Source organism: Piliocolobus tephrosceles, chromosome 21 (genome assembly GCF_002776525.5).
Source record: "Piliocolobus tephrosceles isolate RC106 chromosome 21, ASM277652v3, whole genome shotgun sequence".
Taxonomy (NCBI): Eukaryota; Metazoa; Chordata; class Mammalia; order Primates; family Cercopithecidae; genus Piliocolobus; species Piliocolobus tephrosceles.
In genome coordinates this window covers 34053507-34076820 of record NC_045454.1, presented here as the reverse complement: position 1 = coordinate 34076820, position 23314 = coordinate 34053507, and the positions used below count along the sequence as shown (strand labels likewise).

The 23314-nt window shown below is 51.1% G+C and overlaps 2 protein-coding genes across 4 annotated transcripts in view; one reads left to right on the top strand and one right to left on the bottom strand.

The window, feature by feature from the left end:
• The first annotated feature begins 2676 nt into the window (after positions 1 to 2676).
• Positions 2677 to 23314, top strand: part of SLC25A42 (solute carrier family 25 member 42) — a 49657-nt gene continuing 29019 nt past the window's right edge. The window contains exons 1-2 of one of the 3 annotated variants that reach the window (XM_023229643.3): positions 2677 to 3001; positions 12142 to 12429. The gene's annotated coding sequence lies outside the window, so the exon portion shown is untranslated. Of the gene's footprint in view, positions 3002 to 12141; positions 12430 to 18605; positions 18649 to 23314 lie in introns of those variants that run through there. The other 2 variants (XM_023229642.3, XM_026456927.1) reach the window with 2 other exon arrangements.
• On the bottom strand, positions 16443 to 16851 carry LOC111554227 (cytochrome c oxidase subunit 7C, mitochondrial-like). Its single transcript, XM_023229644.3, has one exon. The coding sequence runs from the start codon at positions 16756 to 16758 to the stop codon at positions 16567 to 16569; it is 192 nt and encodes a 63-aa protein (XP_023085412.1). The 5' UTR covers positions 16759 to 16851; the 3' UTR covers positions 16443 to 16566.

Here is a 23314-nt window from a genome sequence, read left to right as displayed (position 1 = left end):
CAGGATGTCTCCCTCCAGCCAGGGATGGGCTTGGGTTCCTGGGAAAGGAACACAGATTTTTTTCTGTTGTGAACATACATCTCGCAGAGGCTGGACTAAACCCCATTTTCCAGATAGGAAATAGACTCATGGGCATTTGAGGGACTGTGGTGCGATGAGACCACAGCTTGGCCTGCCTCCAGGCCCCTCATCTTTTTCCAAAGTTGTTAACCTGACCTTGGGCAAAAGGCCTTCTGGCCTCAGGTGATTAGGCCTGGATGCTGTGCCAGGGCCTGGCTCACAGCTGATTCCTGGGATCCCCAAGAGGTACAGGAGACTGGAGGGTGAAGAGGCAGTACCCTGTCCAGTGGCCAGCCAAAGCAGAAGAGCTGAGATCCTGGGCACCCTAGCTGGGCTCACATGAGTGCCTATGGTGGGGGTGTTCGTTGCTATTGCCAAGGTGCTTTGCCTGCCATTGCTGGAAGGTGGTAGGGAGGTTGGCTGGCGCCAGCCTGCTAAAGAACGAGCAGAAGCTAGAGAGGCAGCCCCAGGCTGGGCCAGAGCCTGACCTTTGCCTTAGTTGGCTCTGTCCCTGGAAGCACTGTGGGACCTTCCAGGAGCTTTGTTACCTCCCCCTCCCAGGGCCTGGCAGGTGGGCACTGGGAGTGGGGCCTCCTCGGCATAGATATCTTGCTCTTGGTGTGGCAAGCCCTGCCCATAGTTAGTCTATGTCCATGAAGCGCTATTTACAGAGAGGGAAACAGGCCCAGAGAAGAACAATATATCATCACCACCAGACTTCCATGAGTGCTTACCATGGACTAAGCCATTGTAAGCATTTTGCTTCCATTTCATCAATGCTCACATCAGCCCTAGGAGATAGCTGGGAAACTGAAGTGGGGAGCTTGTGTTATTTGCTGAAGGTTCTGTGGCTCTTACTGGCCATTGCTTATGTTAAAAAGAGCAGGGGTTCAAACCCAGCCCTGGGTCCTTCCACCAAGGAATATTCTCCACCATAGGCTCAGTTTTCTCATCTGCAAAGTGGGCACTGTTGCCTCCACCTGGAAGTGAGGTGGGGTGATGGTATTGGAGAAAGCCCAGCAGGGACCTGGCACCCAGTTGATGTTTAACTGACCTCAGCTTCCTCCTCTTCTCTGGAGGGCACAATGGAGGCCAGGTCCTGGAAGTTGCCGGGTAGCAAACCATAGGTGGCAGGTATGGGAGGGGAGGTCCAGGTAGGCATATCGTGAGAATATCAGGAATTTGGTGATGGCCTTGGGCTAGTGATTTCCAGTCACATTCTCCCCATTTGAAACTTGTGTATCACGCACTTAGGGGCTTGCACAGCCCTGAAATGTGAGCCCTTTCTAAGGTTGGTTTCAGCCTTGCTCCCTCCCAAGATTCCCTGGTTCTGAACTTGATCTCCACCAACCCTGGCTAGCACCTAGAGGAAACAAGAGCTGGTATCTGGAAACATTTGTAGCCTTCTTCGTCTTGAAAATGAAGGGTGAGTCAGAGAACGGAGTGGCCTCGGGGCGGGTGCCGATTACACAGCCATGCCTGAGATGGCAGGTGTCTCCCTAAACTGCTGGCGTTTTTCTGCAAAGCAACGCCATTAACCACACTTCACAGAGGAGCTGAGGCTCACAGGCCACACATGACCTGCTGAGGGTCAAATGCTTTCACCAGATAATTAAAATGAGAGCTGGGTTATAAATTTTCCCAGGGAAGCAACCCCATAGAGGAAAGATCAAGGCATAGGAATCATTTTCCCCCTTCTTTTCCAAATCAAACAGCTGAGGCTCACAAGGCCTTTGCCCAAGGTTGTGTGGTGGGCCAGTGATTGGACAAAGATTAAAACCCAGGTCTCTTGAGGCCCCCAGTGGCTCTTCTCTGACACTCCCTTTCCAAAAAGCAGGCTGCTCTAGATTCATTGTCTGGTTTAGCAACCAACGTGCTGTGTAACCTTGGGCAAGGAGCTTGACCTCTCTGTGCTCTGGTTTCTGTAAAAGGGGTCAGTGGTCGCTTTGACCTCGTGGGATTGTGGTTAAGGTTCAGTTAATTCATAAAAGGCTTAGCAGGGAGGAGGCCCAACAGGGATGTCACTGGATACCATGGCAGGTAATCTGGGACACAGGTCACTCAGAAAGCCACACAGCGCGTTTCAGTAGGATTCCGCTCCTTATTTCCATGACTTCACACCACCTCGAGATGCAGAGGGCAGCTCAGAGTGACCTCCAGCGAATCTGTCCTCTCTGTGTCGTCTGCAGGGGATTAGTGGGGAGTAAGGGGATGGAGAATTATCCAGGAGCCCTTCAGCCTTGATGGTCCAAGTTCACAGCCGCTTCTGTGCTGGGTGGCCAAAGGGCGGACTCTACACGAGAGCCTCAGGGGACCCTGCGCCAGGCGTCGGAGGCCACGTCGGGTTGCCGCGCTCTGGGTCAGACTGCACCTTGAACGCTCCAGCCTTCCCTGGGGCGTACCGCCCACGGCCGCTGCGACTGGCCGTGGGACCTGCCAGTCTGCGGCTTTGCAGCCAATCCCCGTCTCACCCCAGGCTACGCCCTCTGTTCCTCTCGCCTCTGTGCCACCGGTCGCGCCAGTTTCCTCGTAGCCCCGCCCTTGGTCCCCAGCGATTGGCCGACAGTTCTGCCTGTTTTCTGCCAAGATTCCTTGCCTGCCTCCAGGCCCTCGCCTCCCAGCGCCTAGCACCCTGCGGGACCACCGAGGCACCCCAGGCCTCTCCCAATAGCCCCACCTCTGCCCGTCAGCGATTGGCTTCGGGGGCTGCCCATCCGCTTCATACCCGCCAATCACTGACGTTTCCAGCGCTGACTGGCCAGGGAGCAGCCAATCGGGGCGTGGCGTGGACCCCTCCCGTGGCGCGCTCTGGGGGTGCGCGAGGCGGGGCCGTGGCGGCTGGAGGTGGCGGCGGCGGCGACGCGTCCGGGCCGGTGAGGGGGCGCGGGGCGCGCCGGGGGGCGCAAGCGTCAGCGGCCCGCGCTTGTCGGGCTGAACTGAGGTAAGGCACGGGTCCTGTCATGGATCCCGGGGCGAGGGGCGGACGAGGCGGGGCGTGACAGCAGCGTCGCGAGGGCAAGAAGAGGTTAAAGACCCCCCCCAACCCCACACTCCACGTCTACTGCCCTCTGGGGACTACTGCATCCAGGTCTGAGCCCCTCACCCGCAGCCCACGCACGCCTGACACCATGTCCCTTTTCGTTGACATCCCCCATACACCTGAAACTGTCCTTGCTGACATCTCCCACACCCCTGGGGCCTTGTCCCCGGCGCCCCGCACAGCTGGGTCTGACATCTCCCTCACCCACCTGACACCGCGCCCCCACTCACGAACACCCCTCACATCACCTGAGACTGTCCCTGTCGATGACACCCCCACATCCACACCTGAGCCTGTGACTCCTAACTCACGGTCCCGCAACTCACACCTGGACGTGGTCCCGTCCCCCACTGCCTTTCCTCATATCCAGGTATCTGCTCGCTACCCTTGTACCCACTCCCCTGGCAACCTGGGTCCCTCTTCTCAGGGACTTTCCCCCCCCGGCAACTGCCCTCTGGTCCTGGCAGCCCCACACCTCTGTCTCTGCCCTTTGTCCCCCCTCCTACCCTCTGCCACTTTGGGCTTTCTTCCACGTGCACCTGTGTTCGCACACCCTCTGTAATAATCCCCCCGAATCCCCCAGGTCCTCCAATAGTCCCCCAGGCCTTGGTGTCTCAGGATCGCTGCACCCTCCCCTCCCCAAACAAAAGCTTACCCCAATGTTCATTTCTAACAGTGCTTGACAGTCTGTAAAGTGATTTCCGGACCTTAGAATAATCCCATGGGTCAGACGAAACCGGAATCTTCTCCATTTTACCAGCCACAGACCTAAACCACTTGAATGCTAGAGGCAGAGACTGTTGCATCCTGGGCATCGCTGACCCTCTGCTGTGGGGACCCACCGCGTTTGGGCCCATCTGTTATGTTTATCTCAGAGGGATTGGCAGGAGTCGTGACTTTGACTCGGTCCGGAAAAGCTTAGCTGGAAGGGACGGCCCCTCTGCCAAGCTTGTGTCTCGGAGTCCTGGGGCAGGCTGGCGGTGGAGACGCTACCGGAGGAGGGGGGTCATCATCTTGGGTACCTCCTGCAGGATGCCGGAGAGGGAGTTGCCGGGGCCGGGGCTCCCAGCCCTTGCAGACCGGGGACCCCTCTCAGACACTCCTTGGGCCCTTGAAGCCGATAAACAGAGTAAGGAAACACTCTTTAGAGTGAGGCAAACTACTGTTTCAGCCGTTTAAAGCTAACCTGCAAAACGAGCCTGGGAGCCTGGCGTGGTGCTAGGAATGATTCTTCTGGAACTTTTTAGTTCTCTTGAGTCTGATTTGCAAGCATGCAGCATAGAAGGAGGACAGTGGCTTTGTTGTTGAAAAGCAATAACGTGCCATTTCCTGTAAGGCTTGCGGAGCATTTCTTATCCCCTCCCACCTCTCCCTGCAAAGACGGTGCCAGAATGTTCCGGAGGGTCATGTCACCTTCAGCTTCTCCTGTGGAAACTGAAGCCATTTGGGTTTTCTGTCCAACTTCAATAGGGGTCATTTAAAACATATATGGATGTGTATGTATATATGTATGTATATGTGTGTGGGTGTGTGTTGTACACAGTACCTATATGCAATGTTTATATACATATTTTATATACACATATTTCATGTGTGTTATATATGTACATGTGTATAAACTTTGACAAGATCATTGAGTATATAGTTTTGGGGTTTTTTTTTTTTTTGAGAAAGAGTCTTGGTCTGTCGCGCAGGCTGGAGTGCAATGGCATGATCTTGGCTCAAGGCAACCTCTGCCTCCTGGGTTCATGCAGTTCTCCTGCCTCAGCCTCCTGAGTAGCTGGGATTACAGGCATGTGCCACCACGCCCAGCTCATTTTTGTATTTTTAATAGAAACAGGGTTTCACCATATTGGCTAGGCTGGTCTCGCACTCCTGATCCCAAGTGATCCGCTTGCCTCAGCCTCCCAAAGTGCTAGGATTACAGGTGTGAGCCACCACACCCGGACTATTATATAGTTAAAAACAAAAAATCAAACAGTACAAAAGGGCATGTACTAGAAATCAGGCAGTCTACCCCGTTCCTTCTCAGATGCACCTACTGTTGATAATTTCTTTTTTTTTTTTTTTTTGAGGCGGAGTCTTGCTCTGTCGCCCGGACTGGAGTGCAGTGGCCGGATCTCAGCTCACTGCAAGCTCCACCTCCCGGGTTTACGCCATTCTCCTGCCTCAGCCTCCCGAGTAGCTGGGACTACAGGCGCCCGCCACCTCGCCCAGCTAGTTTTTGTATTTTTAGTAGAAACGGGGTTTCACCGTGTTAGCCAGGATGGTCTCGATCTCCTGACCTCATGATCCGCCCGCCTCAGCCTCCCAAAGTGCTGGGATTACAGGCTTGAGCCACCGCGCCCGGCCCCGATAATTTCTTGTGTTTTCTTCCAGGGGTAGTCTATGACTGGGTTGGCAGAAAGGGGTGGGGGGAGGTATATATCCCCCAGCCCTTTTAAACTACTGGTAAATTTGCATTGAACAGACATAGGCATTCTAAGGCCACTCCCCTACTGATGGCTGTTTAAGCTGCAGCCCATATTTAGCTTTTACAAACAGAGCTGCAATGGATAGACACATGCATTATCATGTACTAAATACACAGTGAACGTATTTGGGCTCCAGCCATGCCCAGACACCTCAGAGCCCCCTGTCTTGCCAGCCGTGCCTGTAGTCCACAGTTACTCAGGAAGCTGAGGTGGGAGGATTGCTCGAACCAAGGAGTTCAAGGTTGCAGTGAGCCATAATCATGCCACTGCATTCCTCTCCAGCCCGGACGACAGAGCTAGATCCTGTCTCAAAAAAAAAAAAAGTGGGGGGGGGGCCAAGTCAAAGGGCATATTCATGTAAATAGTTAATGTCCCTCCTTCTGCTCTCAACTGTGAAGTTGGAAAGCCTGATTCCTCTCCTGCGGCCAGCTCAGTTATTATCAAGTTTTGTGGTCTGTCCCATCGATAGGTAAAAAATAGCACGAGAACATCACTTCCATGCTTCCTACCCCTCTCTGAGGTGTTCTGGCTTGTGGGGTAGGGATTAAACATTAGAATTGTTTCTCTGCCAGTCAGACTAAAGTTCAAGAAATATTTGGGGCTGGACGCAGTGGTTCACACTACCCAACACTTTGGGTGGATGAGGCAGGAGTATTGCTTGAGCCCAGGAGTTTGAGCCCAGCTCGGGCAACATGGTGAAACCCCATCTCTATAAAAAAAATTTAAAAATTAGCCAAGCATGGTGGCATGCACAAATGGCCCCAGCTAGTTGGGAGGCTAAAGTGGGAGGACTGCTTGAGCCCAGGAGTTCAGTGCTACAGTGGGCTATGATTGCGCCATTGCACTCCAGCCTGGGCAACAGAGCAAGACCCTGTTTTTCTGTTTAAAAAAAATTTTTTTTTTTTTTAGTCCCTGCTCTGTGAAGCTTGTCACTGTAGCAGGGAGCAGTGGTGGTGCTGAGATTTTTGGCTCAAGTTACCTCAACAAGAACAATTGCTAGAAGAACCATTTAGGTGTTGCTGATTTTTTTTTTTTTTTCCACTTGGGTCTAGGAAAAGAAAGATGAGGGCATCATGAGAGATTGAGACGAGTCAGATGTTAAATCTGTCTGTGAAGCTGTTTCGAGACTCTCTCCAGTTGTCCAATTTCTCACCACTGGTGCCAGATGGAGGGTGTCGTCATACTGAAGTCAGGCCTCTGCCCACGTGTCATACAGTTTTTTTGTCTGTCTCTTCTATTTTGGCAGTTAGACATTAAGAGGGGATTATTGAGACAATCAGAATCATTCACTTGTTTGGGTTTTGCAAGACAGGGCTTTTAAAAATGCATTTGCATTTTTTATTTTAAACATGAAATACTTCTTCATAAAGAGTATATTGGCTGGATGTGGTGGCTCACACCTGTAATCCCAGCACTTTGGGAGGCCGAGGCAGGCAGATCATGAGGTCAGGAGTTCAAGACCAGCATGACCAACATGGTGAAACCCTGTCTCTGCTAAAGAATACAAAAATTAGCCAAGCGTAGTGGCACGTGCCTGTAATCCTAGCTACTCAGGAGGCTGAGGCAGGAGAATCTCCTCAACCCAGGAGGCGGAGGTTGCAGTGAGCCAAGATCATGCCATTGCACTCCAGCCTGGGCAACAGAGTGAGACTCTGTCTCAAAAAAAAAAGTATATTATGTCGGGCCAGGCATGGTGGTTCACGCCTTTCATCCTAGTACTTTGGGAGGCCGAGGCACGCGGATCACTTGATGTCAGGAGTTCGAGATCAGCCTGGCCAACATGGCGAAACCCCGTCTCTACTAAAAATAAAAAATTAGCTGGGCATGTTGGTGGGCGCCTGTATTCCCAGCTACTCTGGAGACTGAGGCAGGGAGAATTGCTTAAACCCGGGAAGCAGAGGTTGCAGTGAGCCAAGATTGTGCCACTGCACTCCAGCCTGGGCGACAGGGCAAGACTCCATCTCAAGAAAAAAATAAAAACAAAAATAGCCAGGTGTGGTGCATGCCCGTAGTCCCAGCTACTCAGGAGACTGAGGCAGGAGAATTGCTTGAACCCTGGAGGCGGCGGTTGCAGTGAGCTGAGATGGCACCACTGCACTCCAGTCTGGGTGACAGAGCAAGACTCAGTCTCAAATAAATAAATACATAAATTAGCTGGCCTTGGTGGCATGCGCCTATAGTCCTAGCTACTTGGGAGGCTGAGGTGGGAGGATCACTTGAGCCCAGGGGATTGAGGCTGCAGTGAGTCATGACTGTGCCACTGCACTCCAGCCCAGGTGACAGTGAGGCTCTGTCTCTTTAAAAAAAAAAAAAAAAAAAAAAAAAAGTATATAACGTGTATGTGAAAAGAAAGAAGATTTAACCAATAATGAAATTAGTACTCAGCTCAGGAAGTAGAACGTTGTCCCCTGGAGGCCCCACCCTGTTCACAGAGCTATTTTTAAAATATGCTTGTCAACATTTGTTTTCTTCACTGAGCACCTTTTGCTACAACCATCTTGGGCTGAATGCTTGGATTCCAGGGGCTCAATAAAGTTCTCTGCTGGCCAGATTTTCTGCTGAGCTCTCTGCCAGCCCAGCAGCCTGTGAAGTTCTGGCAGGCAAATGGCTGAGGACAAGCCACCAGCTGAGGGACAGGCCAACACTTGGAGGCTTGGCCTCAGATCCCTGCATATTCATTTCCTGTGGCTGCCATAATAAATTACCACAAACTGGGGGGCTTCAGACAACAGAAATATATCTTGTCATTGTTGTGGAGGCCTGAAGTCCAAAATCAAGGTGTCAACAGGGCTGGTTCCTTCTGGAGGCTCTGAGGGAGTCCTTCCCAGGCCTTTCTCCAGGCAAACCTTGGAGTTCTTGACTTGTGGCTGCATCACTCCAGTCTCTGCCTTTGTATTCACGTGGCTTTCTCCCTGTTGTGTGTCTCTTTGTGTCCTCTCTCTGTTCTTTTTTTTTAGAGATGGGGTCTTGCTATGTCGTTCACACTGGAATGCAGTGATATGATCATAGTTCACTGCAACCTCTAACTCTTTGGCTTAAGTGATTCTCCTGCTTCAGCCTGCTGAGTAGCTGGGACTATAGGTGCAGGCCACCACTTCTGGATCTCCTCTTCTTTTTTTTTTTTGTTTTTTGAGACAGGGTCTCTCTGTGTTGCCCAGGCTGGAGTGCAGTGGTGCAATCTCTGCTCACTGCAACCGCTGCCTCCTGGGTTCAAGTGATTCTCCTGCCTCAGCCTCCCAACTAGTTGGGGTTACAGGCATGTGCCACCATATCCAGCTAATTATTATTATTATTATTATCTTTTTTTTTTTTTTTTTGAGACTGAGTCTTGCTCTGTCGCCCAGGCTGGAGGGCAGTGGTGTGTTCTTGGCTCACTGCAAGCTCCGCCTCCCAGGTTCACGCCATTCTCCTGCCTCAGCCTCCCCAGTAGCTGGGACTACAGGAGCCCGCCACCACACCCGGCTAATGTTTTGTATTATTTTTAGTAGAGACAGGGTTTTACCGTGTTAGCCAGGATGATCTCGATCCCCTGACCTTGTGATCCGCCTGCCTCGGCCTCCCAAAGTGCTGGGATTACAGGCATGAGCCACCGCGCCCAGCCTTTTTTTATTTTTTTAGACAGAGTTTCACTCTTGTTGCCCAGGCTGGAGTACAACAGTGCAATCTCAGCTCACCGCAACCTCCACCTCCCAGGTTCAAGCCATTCTCCTGCTTCAGCCTCCCAAGTAGCTAGGATTACAGGTGTGCACCACCACATCCAGCTAGTTTTTGTATTTTCAGTAGAGACAGGGTTTTACCATGTTGGCCAGGCTGGTCTCGAACTCCTGACCTCAAGTGATCCGCCCAACTCGGCCTCCCAAAGTGCTGGGATTACAGGCGTGAGCCACTCCTGGCTGATCCCCTTTTCTTATAAGGACACTAGTCCTTGAGTTTAGGGCCCACCCTAAATCTCAGGGTGAACTCATCTTAAGATCCTTAGCTGATTGCATCTGCAAAGACCCTATTTCCAAAGAAGGCCACATTCTGAGGTTCCAGGTGGACATGGAATTTGGGGGGATGTCATTGAACCCCTATACTTGCTGAGCCAGTATTTCCAACAGGACATTATTAAGGGAAATGCTTGTTCAGGTGCCTCTGTTACTTCAGGAAGAATAGGCCAGTGGGGTCAGACACGTTCCTCAGCCCCTCCAGACAGCTCATGTTGGCAGCTTCACTTACTAATCTGTCTCCCTTGGAAGGTGGAGGCATCTAGATGGTCTAAGCCAGCAAGGACCTAGACTAGTGAATGCATAACGTCTTTTTTTTTTTTTAATACAGGGTCTCACTTTGTTGCTCAGGCTGGAGTGCAGTGGCAAGATCACAGCTCACTGCCGCCTTGAATTCCTGGGCTCAAGTGATCCTCCTGCCTCAGCCTCCCAAGTAGCTGGGACTATAGGCACACACCACCATGCCCGGCTAACTTTTAATTTTTTTGTAGAGACAGGGTCTCTCCATCCTTCCCAGGCTGGTCTCAAACCCCTGGGTTCAAGCCATCGTCCCGCCTCAGCCTCCCAAAGTGCGGGGATTAGAGGTGTGAGCCACCGCGCCCAGCTCCACGTGTATATGTCTTAATTTTGCTTTCTGGGCTGTGAGCTCGGTCCTGTGATTATCTCCTGTTGATACCCGGTCTCAGAAGGATGGCACAGACACACATCAGACCACCACTCAGTGATTGGAGTACCATATTGGTCAGTCTTGAGGAGAGGCTGGGGTGCTATGGTCTGATCTTCAGGGGGCCAGGGAGATTTTCAGGAAGCTCTGGGAGATCTGAAGTTAATGAGGAATTAACCATATGGCAGAGCCAAGGGCTAGCAGAAAGCAAAATTAGGGCTGGCGCGGTAGCTCACACCTGTAATCCCAGCACTTTGGGAGGCCAAGGTGGGTGGATCACCTGAGGTCAGGAGTTCGAGACCACCCTGGCCAACATGGTGAAACCTGTCTCTACTAAAAATATAAAAATTAGCCAGTTGTGGTGGCAGGCGCCTGTAATCCCAGCTACTCAGGAGGCTGAGGCAGGAGAATCACTTGAACCTGGGAGGCGGAAGTTGCAGTGAGCCGAGATTGCACCACTGCACTCCAGTCTAGGCGACAAAGCGAGAATCTGTCTCAAAAAAAAAAAAAAAACTAAAAATATAAAAATAAAGGAATGTTCTTTGACGAGCAGCCGGACAAGTCATCTAAGTTTTGTTTCACATTGTAGGAAGATTAACCTGTGGGGGGGATGCTCAGCCTGGCATGGGGCGACCCAGGATGAATGAGGGTCTTCAGGTGATGAGATTGGGCAAATGGGATCTTGCTGTGTTGCCCAGGCTGATCTCCAATTCCTGGGCTCAGGCTGTCCTCCCACCCCAGCCTCCCAAAGTGCTGGCTGGGATTACAGGTGTGAGCCACCATGCCTGGTGAATATGTACTTCAATCACCGATCATGGGGAAGCCAAGTGTCAATGTCTTGAAAGCATGCTCAGTAGGCCAGGGCCGTGTTAAATGGGATTTACCCCAGCCCCGTCTGATTCCTTATTAGGAAGAATGATACTTACCAACACTTGTCACCCACTTGAGTGGCACTATCCTGTGATGATGGTGACAGATGAGGAAATCAAGGAATGGGGAGGTTTATTTTTCACTTTGAATTTGTTGTTTGTTTGTTTTTTCAGAATCTCACTGTGTTGCCCAGGCTGGAGTGCAGTGGCCTGATCTTGGCTCACTGCAGCCTCTGTCTCCTGGGCTCAAATGATTCTCATGCCTCACCTCCTAAGTAGCTGAGATTACAGGCACCTGACACCACGCCCAGCTAATTTTTGTATTTAGCCAGGCGTGGAGACAGGGTTTCGCCATGTTGGCCAGGCTGGTCTCAAACTCCTGGCCTCAAGTGATCTGCTGCCTCGGCCTCCCAAAATGCTGAGATTACAGGCACGAGCCACCTCACTCAGCCGAAAATTTTTTTTAGAGACAGGATCTTGTTCTGTTGCCGAGGCTGGAGTGCAGTGGTGTGATCACAGCGTATGCAGCCTCGACCTCCTGGGTTCAAGTGATCCTTCCACCTCAACCTCCCAAGTAGCTGAGACTATAAGTGTGTGCCACCATACCTGGCTAATTTGTTTATTTTATAAGAGACAGGGCCTCACTGTGTCACCCAGACTGGGGTGCAGTGGTGGGATCATAGCTCACTGCAGCCTTGAACTCCCAGCCTCAAGTGGTCCTCCTGCCTTGGCCTCCTAAAGTGCTGAGATTACAGGTGTGACCCACTGTATGTGGCCTATGTGGAAGTTTAGTGACACATCCAGTGTGTCACATGCTAGACCCCATCTTCCCACAATACAGTGTGGGTGGCAGGCAGCTTGAACATGCTGCTGTGTGGCCATGAGGAAAAGAATGGTTGAAGGGGTGTATTCTTGCTGCTGTGGGAGGGATGGCTAAAGGGCAGGAGGATGGTACAGCAACAGGTAAAAGCATCTGTCTGCAGGTGTTATGTTTCTGCTTCCTTGCTGGGCATGGACACTGAGTGTGATGCGGACTCTTGCCTTCCAGGGACCCCTGCCTTCCAGGGACCCCCAGCCTGGTTGCAGGGAAGCAAGTGGAGAGTGGCCCCTCAAGTGCAGTAGAGAACCACAGACTGCTCAGTGCAGGGCAGAGCAGTTGACTCTGGGGGCAGCGAGGCCACGACATTTAGGAGCTTTGAAGGATGCAGAGAAATTTGCCGGGATTGGAGACTGCGGCCAAAGCAAAACTTGGCATGTCCAAGGAATTAATTTACTTGTCCAGCAAATAGTTGTTGAAGGCCAACCGAGTGCGGATTGCTGTGCCAGGTTCTGTGTGGTAAGAACATAGGATTTTTTTTTTTTTTTTTGAGATGAGGTCTTTCACTATCACCCAGGCTGGAGTGCAGTGGCATGATCTCGGCTCACTGCAACCTCTGTCTCCTAGGTTCAAGCAATTCTTCTGCCCCAGCCTCCAGAATAGCTGGAATTACAGGTGTGCATCACCATGCTGGCTAATTTTTGTATTTTTAGTAGAGATGGGGTTTCACCATGTTGGCCAGGATAGCCTTGAACTCCCGACCTTAAATGATCCACCTGCCTTGGCCTCCCAAACTGCTGGGATTATCGGCGTCAGCCACTGTGCCCAGCTAATTTTTGTATTTTTGTAGAGACAGGGTTTTACCATGTTGCCCAGGCTGGTCTTGAACTCGTGGCCTCAAGTGATCCACCCATCTTGGCCTTCCAAAGTGCTGGGATTACAGGCATGGGCCACCAGGCCCGACCAAACATAGGGCTTTTGAGGGGAGGTCAGTTACTGAAGTAGACCCTCTTGGTGGAGGGATGTGAGTACCATTCAGTACCTTGGATTGTTTTAGATCACATCTAACAGCCTTTGGTGACAGGTGTGGGTAGCACTGTCTGCAAGGACAGAGGACAGCAATTGATCATAGAATTTCCTGGATCTTTCAGGGTGTTTAACCCACAGAGACCGCAAAAGGGTTGCTGTAACCAAAGATTGTCCGAAAGGCACACAGGAGCGAATGCAGCAGGAAGAAACTCCCCATTTGTGAGGCAGTCTGTGGGGTCGGGGTTAACAGGGAGCAGCCGTTATGTAAGATGTGCCCGGATCCCTTAGGCAGAGTTAATGCCTATTAACCAGAAAAGAAAACAGCCTTTATCAAAGACTGGCAGATAGGATGTTAATTGGCTTCCGTTTACTGAGAGATTACAGGATCTATTTCACGGCTGCTTATAATAAACTCCATCCACAGAGAAACTGTCCCCACCCCCCAACGTTTGTACAAACATTTCCTGAGTCCCAAGGGGTGGAGCTGGCAGTTGTATGGTGGTCCCCACAAGGTAACAGCATAAATGGTGGGCCTGTCTTACGGCTGGTTGGGAAGGTATGAGACAGGCTCAAGGGAATCAGGCACATGTGCATATGAGTGTGTGTGTGTGAGAGTGCATGTGAGAGTCTAAGTATGCATGTGTGTGTGTGAGTGTATGTGTGAGCGAGTGTGTATGTGTGTACATGTGTGAATGTGTGAGTGCATGTGAGAGTGTGAGTATGCATGTGTGTGTGAGTGTATGTGTGAGCAAGTGTGAGTGTGTGTATGTGTGAGTGTGTGTGTATTAGGATAACCCATGCACATGGGGCTTATAGGATGCTTTAATGGTGCTGTGGCTCACACCTGTAATCCCAGCACTTTGGGAGGCAGAGGCAGGTCAATTGCTTGAGGCCAGGAGTTTGAGACCAGCCTGGGCAGTATAGCAAGACCCCGTCTCTACTAAAAATAATTTTAAAATTAGCCAGGCATGATAGTGTACACTCATAGTCCTAACTACTCAGAGGCTAAGGTGGGAAGATCACTTGAGCCCAAAAGATGGAGGCTGCAGTGAGCTATGACCTTACCACTGCATTTCAACCTGGGTGACAGAGTGAGACCCTGTCTTGAAAAAACAAGCAGCTTGTCCTCCCCTCTCCCAAGCAACTGCCAACTTGCTTGGAACCAGCGTTCCCATTGCTCTGGAGGTTCTATGCCGGAGCTGGTGTGTGATCATGAGTTATCGAAGATCCCATGCTCCAGGTTCACGTTTCCTGAATAATGCTGTTTAGTAAGTCATTTCCCACATCATCCCCCCATGCCCCGCCGAGCTTTGTTTTTTGTTTGATGAACGGAAAGACTGCATGAACAGAAACAGCATGGGAAAAGATACACTTATGTTATTTGGGGCTGGCCCCCCGTGCCTGGCCGCTGGTTGTCACCCTTGTGGGGACACCTGAATCCTAGTTGAGAAAGCTCTGGCGTTCTAGGTACTCATGAAAGGTACCTAGAGTGAATGTGGCAAGGCTGGGTCTCCTAGAGCCACAGGACACTTGTCATCTGTGGTTGTAAATACTGTGTGGTGCTGGGGGAGTACGAGGTACCTACCCCAGCACAGCATACGAGTCAGGACTCTGGCAGGTGCAAGTGACAGAAACCCATCCTATGCTGACTGAACCGGAAAGGGTGCTTCCTGGGCTCCATGACAGCAAAGTCCATGTGCTTTTGGCACCACTGGCTTCCAGATCACCCTAGCCTGCAGGTATCCTCCTCCGCCTCCTGGCCTTGCTCTGCCCCCTAACTCTGTGTCAACTCTGCCCAACCTCACACCCTACTGGCTTCCCCTCCCCTGAAGAAAGAGGACTTCTCCAGCCTGATGGTTCCCTTAAAAATCCCAGGTCTCGGTCTTTGGGGGCAGCACCCTGAACCTGGGGGAGTATGAAGTCTCATTACCTGACTGTGGTCACCTGGGTCACCCTGGTGTCAAGCGGAGGATCAGCCCCAATTTCTCCATAGTGACAGGGAGCAGAGCGAGTGGTTTCCCAGAATGCTGTCCTCAGAAGGGACGGCCACTGTGAGTGTGGACCAACTGTAGAGCTTCAGTGCCTCCTCCAGGCTTTCGTCACTGCTAAGATCACCAACAGGTATTCTTGGCCAGGCGCCGTGGCTCACACCTGTAATCCCAGCACTTTGGGAGGCCAAAGCAGGTGGATACCTTGAGGTCAGGAGTTTGAGACAAGCCTGCCCAACATGGCGAAACGCTGTCTCTACTAAAAAAAAATACAAAAATTGGCCAGATGTGGTGGTGTGTGTGCCTGTAATCCCAGCTACCCGGGAGGCTAAGGCACGAGAATCACTTGAACCCAGGAGGCAGAGGTTGCTGTGAGCCGAGATCATGCCACTGCACTCCAGCCTGGGCGACACAGCGAGACTCCGCCTCAAAAGACAACAAAACAGGTGTTCTCCACAGGTGGGAGGAAAGTGGGAAAGAGCAAGCTGAACACATCCACCCACAAAGCCCATCCATTCAAGTCCCCTGGAAATTACAAATTGCTTGCCTGCCCCACTCCCAGGCTTGGCGTCCATTGGCCTGGAAGGGGGTGTGGCAGAGGTGTTTTGTTTGTACTGTTTAAACATTTTAAATCGAGGCATAGCTTACATAGAGTAAAGCACATAAATCGTAAGTGTATATATAGCTCAGTGAATTTTTACATATATATTCATCCTTGGAACCAGATCAAGACAGTTTTCAAGCCCGCAGCTGGCTCCTTCCTGCCCCCTCCCTGATATACCCCCGAGAGGTAACCAGTATTCTAATCTTTATCACCATAGATGTGTTTCGTACTTACATTTCTTAAAAATTGTGATAGTCTGGGCATGATGGCTCATGTCTGTAATTCCAGCACTTTGGGAGGCAGAGGCTGGAGGATGGCTTGAGCTCAGGAGTTCAAGACCAGCCTGGGCAACATAGTAAGACCCCGTCTCTATAAAAAATTTAAAATGTAGCTGGGCACGGTGGCCCACACCTACTTAGGTAGCCCCAGCTACTTAGGAGGCTGAGGTAGGAGGATCATTTGAGCCAGGGAGTTGGAGGCTGCAGTGAGCCATGATCGTGCCACTGCACTCCAGCCTAGGTGGCAGAGCGTGACCCTATCTCAAAAATAAATAAATAAATAAAAATGTAAAATACACGGTACTTAAAAATGACATTTTTAATTGTTCAGTTCAGTGGCATTAAGTACATTTGCACTGTTGTGCAACCATCATCACCATCCATCTCCACAACTCTTCCATCTTACAAAACTGAAACTGTCCCTATTTTTTTTTTTTTTTTTTTTGTATTTCCCTTTTATTGCATAAATTACCAACAAAATCCTGACCTGGGAATCAAAAATTTAATATAACCTCAGTTTAACACTATTAAATAAGCTAAATCACAGAGTAATACTGGAATGTTACCCAAATTAATAAAGTAGGCAAATGGCCAAGTATTACATTCCCTATTTCAAAAAAGAGGCATTAAGCGTTCATGTCATAAGTTTATTGACAAACATATCTAGTATGCCATGAGTTACAGTTTGATCCATTTCCAGAGGCTGTGTCTCTTAAAATGCTCTTCATATCTGTTAAATGGACGAACTGAAACATCCTTATGATTTAAGCAGTTGGTGTCTTACTATAAGGAAGGGTGCAGCAAATGCAGATCCAAAGTACAAACACATCTTAACTAGTAACGCCCACTTGTTTTCCACTGAAAATGGCAAATTCTTCCCAGGGCCCTCCTCATAGTGGCTCCTACGGACCACAGAGTTTGTGAACCTCCGGATGCTGTGGCCCAACATAACGCTGCCGGAAGCTCTGCAAAAGGCGCAGAGACCGAGGACAGATGAAATGGCGGAACCTCACCAAGACCTTGTTTTCACGACCTTGTTCCCCGTGCTCCGAAACTGTCCCTATTAAACAGTAACTCTCTGTTCCCCCGCTCCCAGCCCCTGGCACCTGCCATTCTGCTTTCTGTCTCTATGAATGTGATGACTCTAGGGACATCGTATAAGTGGATTCGTACAGTATTTGTCCTTTTGTGACTGGCTCATTTCACTCAGCATGACATCCCCAGGGTCCATCCGTGTGGTGGCAGGTATCAACATTTGGATGTGTACAAAACATTTTGTTTACTGAGCTTAACTGTTACACAGACAGAATCATTCAGTATGCAGCTGGGCACAATGGCTCAACCTGTAATCCCAGCACTTTGGGAGGCCGAGGTGGGCAGATCACCTGAGGCCAGGAGTTCAAGACCAGCCTGGCCAACATGGTGAAACCCCATCTTTACTAAATACAAAAAATTAGCTGGGTGTGGTGGTGCACACCTATAATCCCAGCTACTCCGGAGGCTGAGATATGAGAATCGCTTGAATCTGGGAGGTGGAGGTTGCAGTGAGCTAAGATCGCACCATTGCACTCCAGCCTGGGCAACAGAGTGAGACTCCGACTCAAAAAAAAGAATCATTCAATATGCAACCTTTTGTGTCTGGCTTCTGCCTCTTCACTGGTGTGTCTGTGAGATCCATCTGCATTGTCATGTGTAGCAGCAGTTTGGTGTGTTACCTAGTGTCCCATCATGGCATATACCACATCTGTGTTCCCATTCTCCTGTGGGCGGTCTTTGGGGTTGTGTCCCTAGAGTGTGCTCATCATTGCCATGATATGCTGCTGGGCAGGTCTTCAAAGCTCCCAGGGCTGTATATGGTGAGACTGGAGGGAGAGGCCTCTATGGCTGGTGTGGCTTGTAGGAATCTTGGCTGCACTGGGCAGAAGCAGGGGTCTGGAGGCAGGAGACCCAGCCGGCATTGGGCAGTGGTGGTACTTTTTGTCTTCCTACAAGCACAGCCTGCAAAGGCCCACTTGCATTCAGCATGAACGTGCACGTGCCTGACACAGCCTCAGCCTGTTTGTTTCCCTGGTCAGCCTGAGCTCACTCCAGCCTTGGGTTCTTTCTTCTTGCTGTTCTCCCTCCCTGGTGTACTCCTTCCCTTCCAGATCCCAGTTCCCTTCCAGATCCCAGGACAGACTCCTTTCCCCCACCCCATGACCCTCCTCCCACACAGACTCTGTGCACATGGTCATCCCTGTGTGGGTCATTTGCAGTACCGACTGAGCCCGTGAAGGTGTGCCTCCGCAGAGCATGTACGCAGCAAGCATGCAGTGCACAAACGGAGTGACATCCAGCAGCTAATCTGATTCCAAGTAACCTAGTAGGAAGGGAAAGATCCATAAGAAAAGGGAGACCCAAGGTCATGAACATTGCCTGAGTCAGCCCAGGGTGTACCCAGGCTCCTACCACCATGTTATCCTGCCAGAGCAGAGAAGGGCCTCCCAGGGTCGGTGGGAACCTGGGCAGGTTTTTGTATGTGTGTCAAAATGCACATAACTTAAAAGTTACCATTGTGAGTTTTTTTTTTTTTTTTTTTTTTTTTTTTTTTTTTTTTGATGAAGTCTTGCTCTTGTCCCCTAGGCTGGAGTGCAATGGCGCAATCTCGGCTCATTGTGAGCCTTTTAAAGTGAACAATTCAGTGGTATATAGTACACTCACAGTGCTGTGCAACCACTGCCTTCATCTGATTTCAGAACTTTTTTCTTCTTCTTCTTTTTTTTTAGACAGAGTCTTGCTGTGTCGCCCAGGCTGGAATGTAATGGCACGATCTCGGCTCACTACAACCTCCACCTCCCAGGTTCAAGCGATTCTCCTGCCTCAGCCTCCCGAGTAGCTGGGATTACAGGCATGCGCCATCACACCCAGCTAATTTTTGTATTTTTAGTAGAGACAGAGTCTCACCATGTTAGCCAGGGTGGTCTTGAACTCATGACTTCAAGTGATCTGCCTGCTTCGGCTTCCCAAAGTGCTGGGATTACAGGTGTGAGCCACCACACCTGGCCAATTTCAGAACATTTTAATCATCTCCAAAAGGAAATCCCATCCCCATTAGCAGTCACTCCCCATTCCACAGCCCCCATCCCCTAACAACCACCCATCTGGTTTCTGTCTCTATGGATTTGCCTGTTCTGGGCATTTCATATCAATGGAACCTCACACTATGTGGCCTTTTGTGTCTGGCTTCTCTACTCAATATTGTGTTTTTGAGGTTCATCTATGTTGTAGCAGTATTCCGTTGTGTGAACATTTCGTCTGTCCATTCATCTGTTGATGAGCAGTTGGGTCGCTTCCACTTTTTGGCTGTTGTGAATCTTACTGCTAGGAGCATTCATGTACAAGTTTCATTGTTGTTGATATTGTTTCTATTGTGTTGGGGTCTCACTATGTTGCCCAGGCTGGTCTTGAACTCCTAGCCTCAAGCATACTCCTGCTTTAGCCTCCCAAAGTGCTGGGATTATGGGTGTGAGCCACCATGACCAGCCCCGTGCAAAAGTTTTGTGTGGACCCTTTGGTTCTGTGCCTGGGGGTTGAATTGCTGGGCCACAGTGGTATCTCCCTGTGTAACTTGTGAAGGAACCTCCAGGCTGATTTCCACAATGGCTGCCCCATCTAACATTCCCAGCATACAAGGACACCAGTTTCTCCACTTGCTCACCTGGCAGGTTTTAGCCAGATGCTTGGCAGGATGGGAGTCATTAGGAGAAGGCACGTTCCGCATGTGTAGGCTTGCCAGCCAGCGCTGGGGTGGGATGGTGAGACCAGCTGTCAGATGAGGAGGTCGAGGTCCTGGGAGCTGGTACACCTGCCTGAGGTTGTTCATCTGGTGAAGAGCAGAGTGGGCTTGAACCTGTGACCCTGCCTTGAAGTTCACAAAGGGAAATGCTTCCTCAGCCGGTGACTGAGGGCGAAGAGTCACTGCTTGTGCCCCAGCAGTGACATTTTAGGGATAAGGACAGCCCCACCCGCCACCCATTGGATCTATGAGTAAGGAGACAGAAAAGAAAGGAAGCAAGGGGAGGGGCCCTCACCCAGAAGTACAGCATCCTCTTCCTTCATTTGGACCAGGGTCAGGGACTCAGGGTTCTGCTGATGAAAGAGGTCCCTCCCAAACGAGGCACAGTGGCTCACAGCAGTAATCCCAACACTTTGGGAGGCTGAGGTGGGAGGATCACTTGAGGCCAGGAGTTCGAGACTAGCCTGGGCAACATAGCAAGACCTCATCCCTACAAAAAAATTAAGAAATTAAGGCTGGGCGTGGTGGTGCATGCCTGTAATCCCAGCACTTTGGGAGGTCAAGGTGAGCAGATCGCATGAGCTTAGTTTGAGACCACCCTGGGCTACATGGTGAAACCCCGTCTCTATGAAAAATACAAAAATTAGCTGGGCTTGGTGGTAGACATCAGTGGTCCCAGCTACTCGGGAAGCTAAGGCAGGAGGGTCTCTTGAGCCCAGGAGATCAAAGCTGCAGTGACCTGAGATTGCACTACTACACTCGAGCCTGGGCAACAGAGAGAGACCCTATTTAAAAAAAAAAAAAAAAAAAAGGAGGGAGGGAAATTGACCAGGCATGGTGGTGCACATGTGTAGTCCCAGCTACTCAGGAAGCTGAGGCAGGAGTTTGAGGAATCCCTTGAGTCCAGGAGTTTGAAGTTACAATGAACTGATTATGCTATTGCACTCCTACCTGGGTGACAAGAGAGAGACCCTGAAAAGAAAAGGGAGAGAGAGAGAAGAAAGAAAAGAAAGGAAGAAAGGAGGGAGGGAGGGAGGAAGGGAGGAACGGAGGAAGGGAGATATGCTGTCCTCGCAGACTTGTCATTGGGGCACATTTCTGCCAAGTGGCCCTGGGGTGACTTTCCAGCACTGGACCTCTAAGGAACCACAGGGACAACCAGTATGACCAGTCTGGCAGGGGGTGATGACAAGAGGAAGTGACACCCCAACAACAGAACCTGGAAACAAGCTGTTTCCAGTGCCAGTTGGCTGGTCTGTTTTTAAATAAACGGAAGCATATTTCATGTTTTTTCCTTATAGTGTTCCTGGCAGTGTCATGGGACACTCAGGTGGTACCACTAATTCTGACAACCTCTTCTCGCTTGGGAAGCCAAGGTGGGGCTGATGGGTGTAAACCACCTGTCCCTTACAGTGACAAAGAGGAGAATGCCACTGAGGGTGGGGGTCATGGGAACCAGGGCTTCCTCCCACAACCCATCCAAGCCTCCCTGTCCCAGGAAATGACCTCACCACCTCCAGGTCTCAGGCAGAACCTGGATAGGCTCGTGAGGCACCTGCCACCTCCCTCCACCAAAGCCTACCATCCAGGCCCCACGCTGTCACCTGAGTGGTCCCGTGGTGTCCTCTGGCTTCCCTGCCTCACTGTCCTTTTCGCTCCTTTAGCCGAGTGACCTCTGTCCTGGAGACCCACTCCCTCTCTCACTAGCCCCATGGCATTTTGTGGCTGGAATGTGGCTCTGCCATGCCTTGGACACTGCCCCTCAGGGAGGTCGACCTGATCACCTGGTCGCTGGTCGCAAGTCTGGGTATACATTGCCATGGGAGTGATCAGCCTCCTGGGACCACTCCCACCAGGGCTGGCAGCTCTAGTGACTGCTTATTTGATGTCAGCCTGACGTCCACCTCCCGTCACTCCCCTGGCCACTAGGCCAGTTGGTCCTCTTCCCTTGTGACAGCCTGTGTCCACTTCCTATTGCCGCCGTAACCACCACGGACGTGGAGGCGTAAAGCAACACATTTGTCATCTTTAGGTTCTGGACATCAGGAGTCTAAACTGGGAGTGCAGGGCTGGGTTTCTTCTGGAGGCTCAAGAAGAGAATCTGTGTCTTTGCCTTTCCCAGCTTCTATCCCCTGGGGCCTCTCCCTCCAACTCTAAAGCCAGCAGCGGAGCGCCCTCACATCTCCTCCAACTCTCCTGCCTTTATCTTTGTTCTTTCTGGTCCTTTTCCTTTTCCTTTCCTTTCCTGACAGAGTCTTGCTCCATCACCCAGGCTGGAGTGCAGTGGCGCAACCTCCACCTCCCGGGTTCAGGCAATTCTCATGCCTCAGCCACCCAAGTAGCTGGGGCTACAGGAATGTGCCACCACACCCAGCTAATGTTTGTATTTTTTGAAAGAGACAGGGTTTTGCCATGCCGACCAGGCTGGGCTTGATGCCTGACCTCAACTGATCCACCTGCCTTGGCCTCCCAAAATGCTGGAATTACGGGCATGAGCCACTGATCTTGGCCTTTTCTTTTTTTTTTTTTTTTTTGAGACAAAGTCTTGCTGCGTCGCCCAGGCTGGAGTTCGGTGGTGTGATCACACCTCACTGCAGCCTCCAACTCCTGGGCTCAAGCCATCCTCCCGTCTTGGCCTCCTACAGGTATGTGCCACCATACCCAGCTAATTTTTGTTGTTGTTGTTGAGATGGAGTCTCCCTCTGTCACCCAGGCTAGAGTATAGTGGGGCGATCTCGGTTCACTCGGCGCCACCATACCCAAGCTAACTTTTTGTTGTATTTTTAGTAGAGGTGAGGTTTCACCATGTTGGCCAGGCTGGTCATGAACTCTTGACCTCAGGTGATCCACCTGCCTCGGCCTCCCAAAGTGCTGGTATTATAGGCGTGAGCCACTGCGCTCAGCCACACCCAGCTACTTTTTAAATTTTTTGTACAAATGGGGTCTCACTGTGTTACCCAAGCTGGTCTCACCTGGCCCTCAAGCGATCCTTCCCACCTCCCAAAGTGCTGAGATTACAAGGCGTGAGCCACTGCACCTGGCCTCTCCTGCATCCCACTCATCGTGACCCTGGTGATTACACTGGGGCCATCCAGATAATCCAGGACAGTCTCCCCCATCTCAAGACCCTTAACTTCATCACATCTAAAAAGTCCCTTCTGTCATGTAAGATCACATATTCTTGGTGTCTAGGGTTTAGGATGCAGACATCTTTGAGTGCCATTACTGAGCCCAGTGCAGCCCATTATGGTGGTCCTTAAGGTTCCCCTTTCCAGAGAAATCATCCCAAATGTCAGGACAAGAAGGTTTCAGGACCTCCAGCCTCAGCTTTCTGGTCTCCGGCCCCCGCCCTGCCCAGCAGCATCATTCAACCTCTTCTGGGGCTCCTCTTACCTCAAAGGCGAAGGCATGAATTGGCAAACCCTCGGCACTCACTGCACAGGCACCAGGCCAGGCCGGCACAGTGAACGAGTGTTGTGGAGGGAAGTCACAGGAGCAGTGAAGATGCAGAGCAGAGGTACAACCTGAGCAAAGGGCAGAGAGCCCCAGAAAAAGTGAAAGGGTACCTCACTCCTGCATACTCCACTGCCCCAGCATGCACCTCCCAGCCCCTGCACACACCATCCTGGACCCAACTGCCTCTAAATGCATCTCCGGGCCCTGCACACACTTGCCTGCACCCCACCACCCCAGCATGCCCCTGCAGGCACCTCCAGGGCCCTGCACACAC

Excerpts from the sequence above, each read along its gene's own strand:
- LOC111554227 (XM_023229644.3), bottom strand. The coding sequence starts at position 16,758 with ATGTTGGGCCACAGCATCCGGAGGTTCACAAACTCTGTGGTCCGTAGG.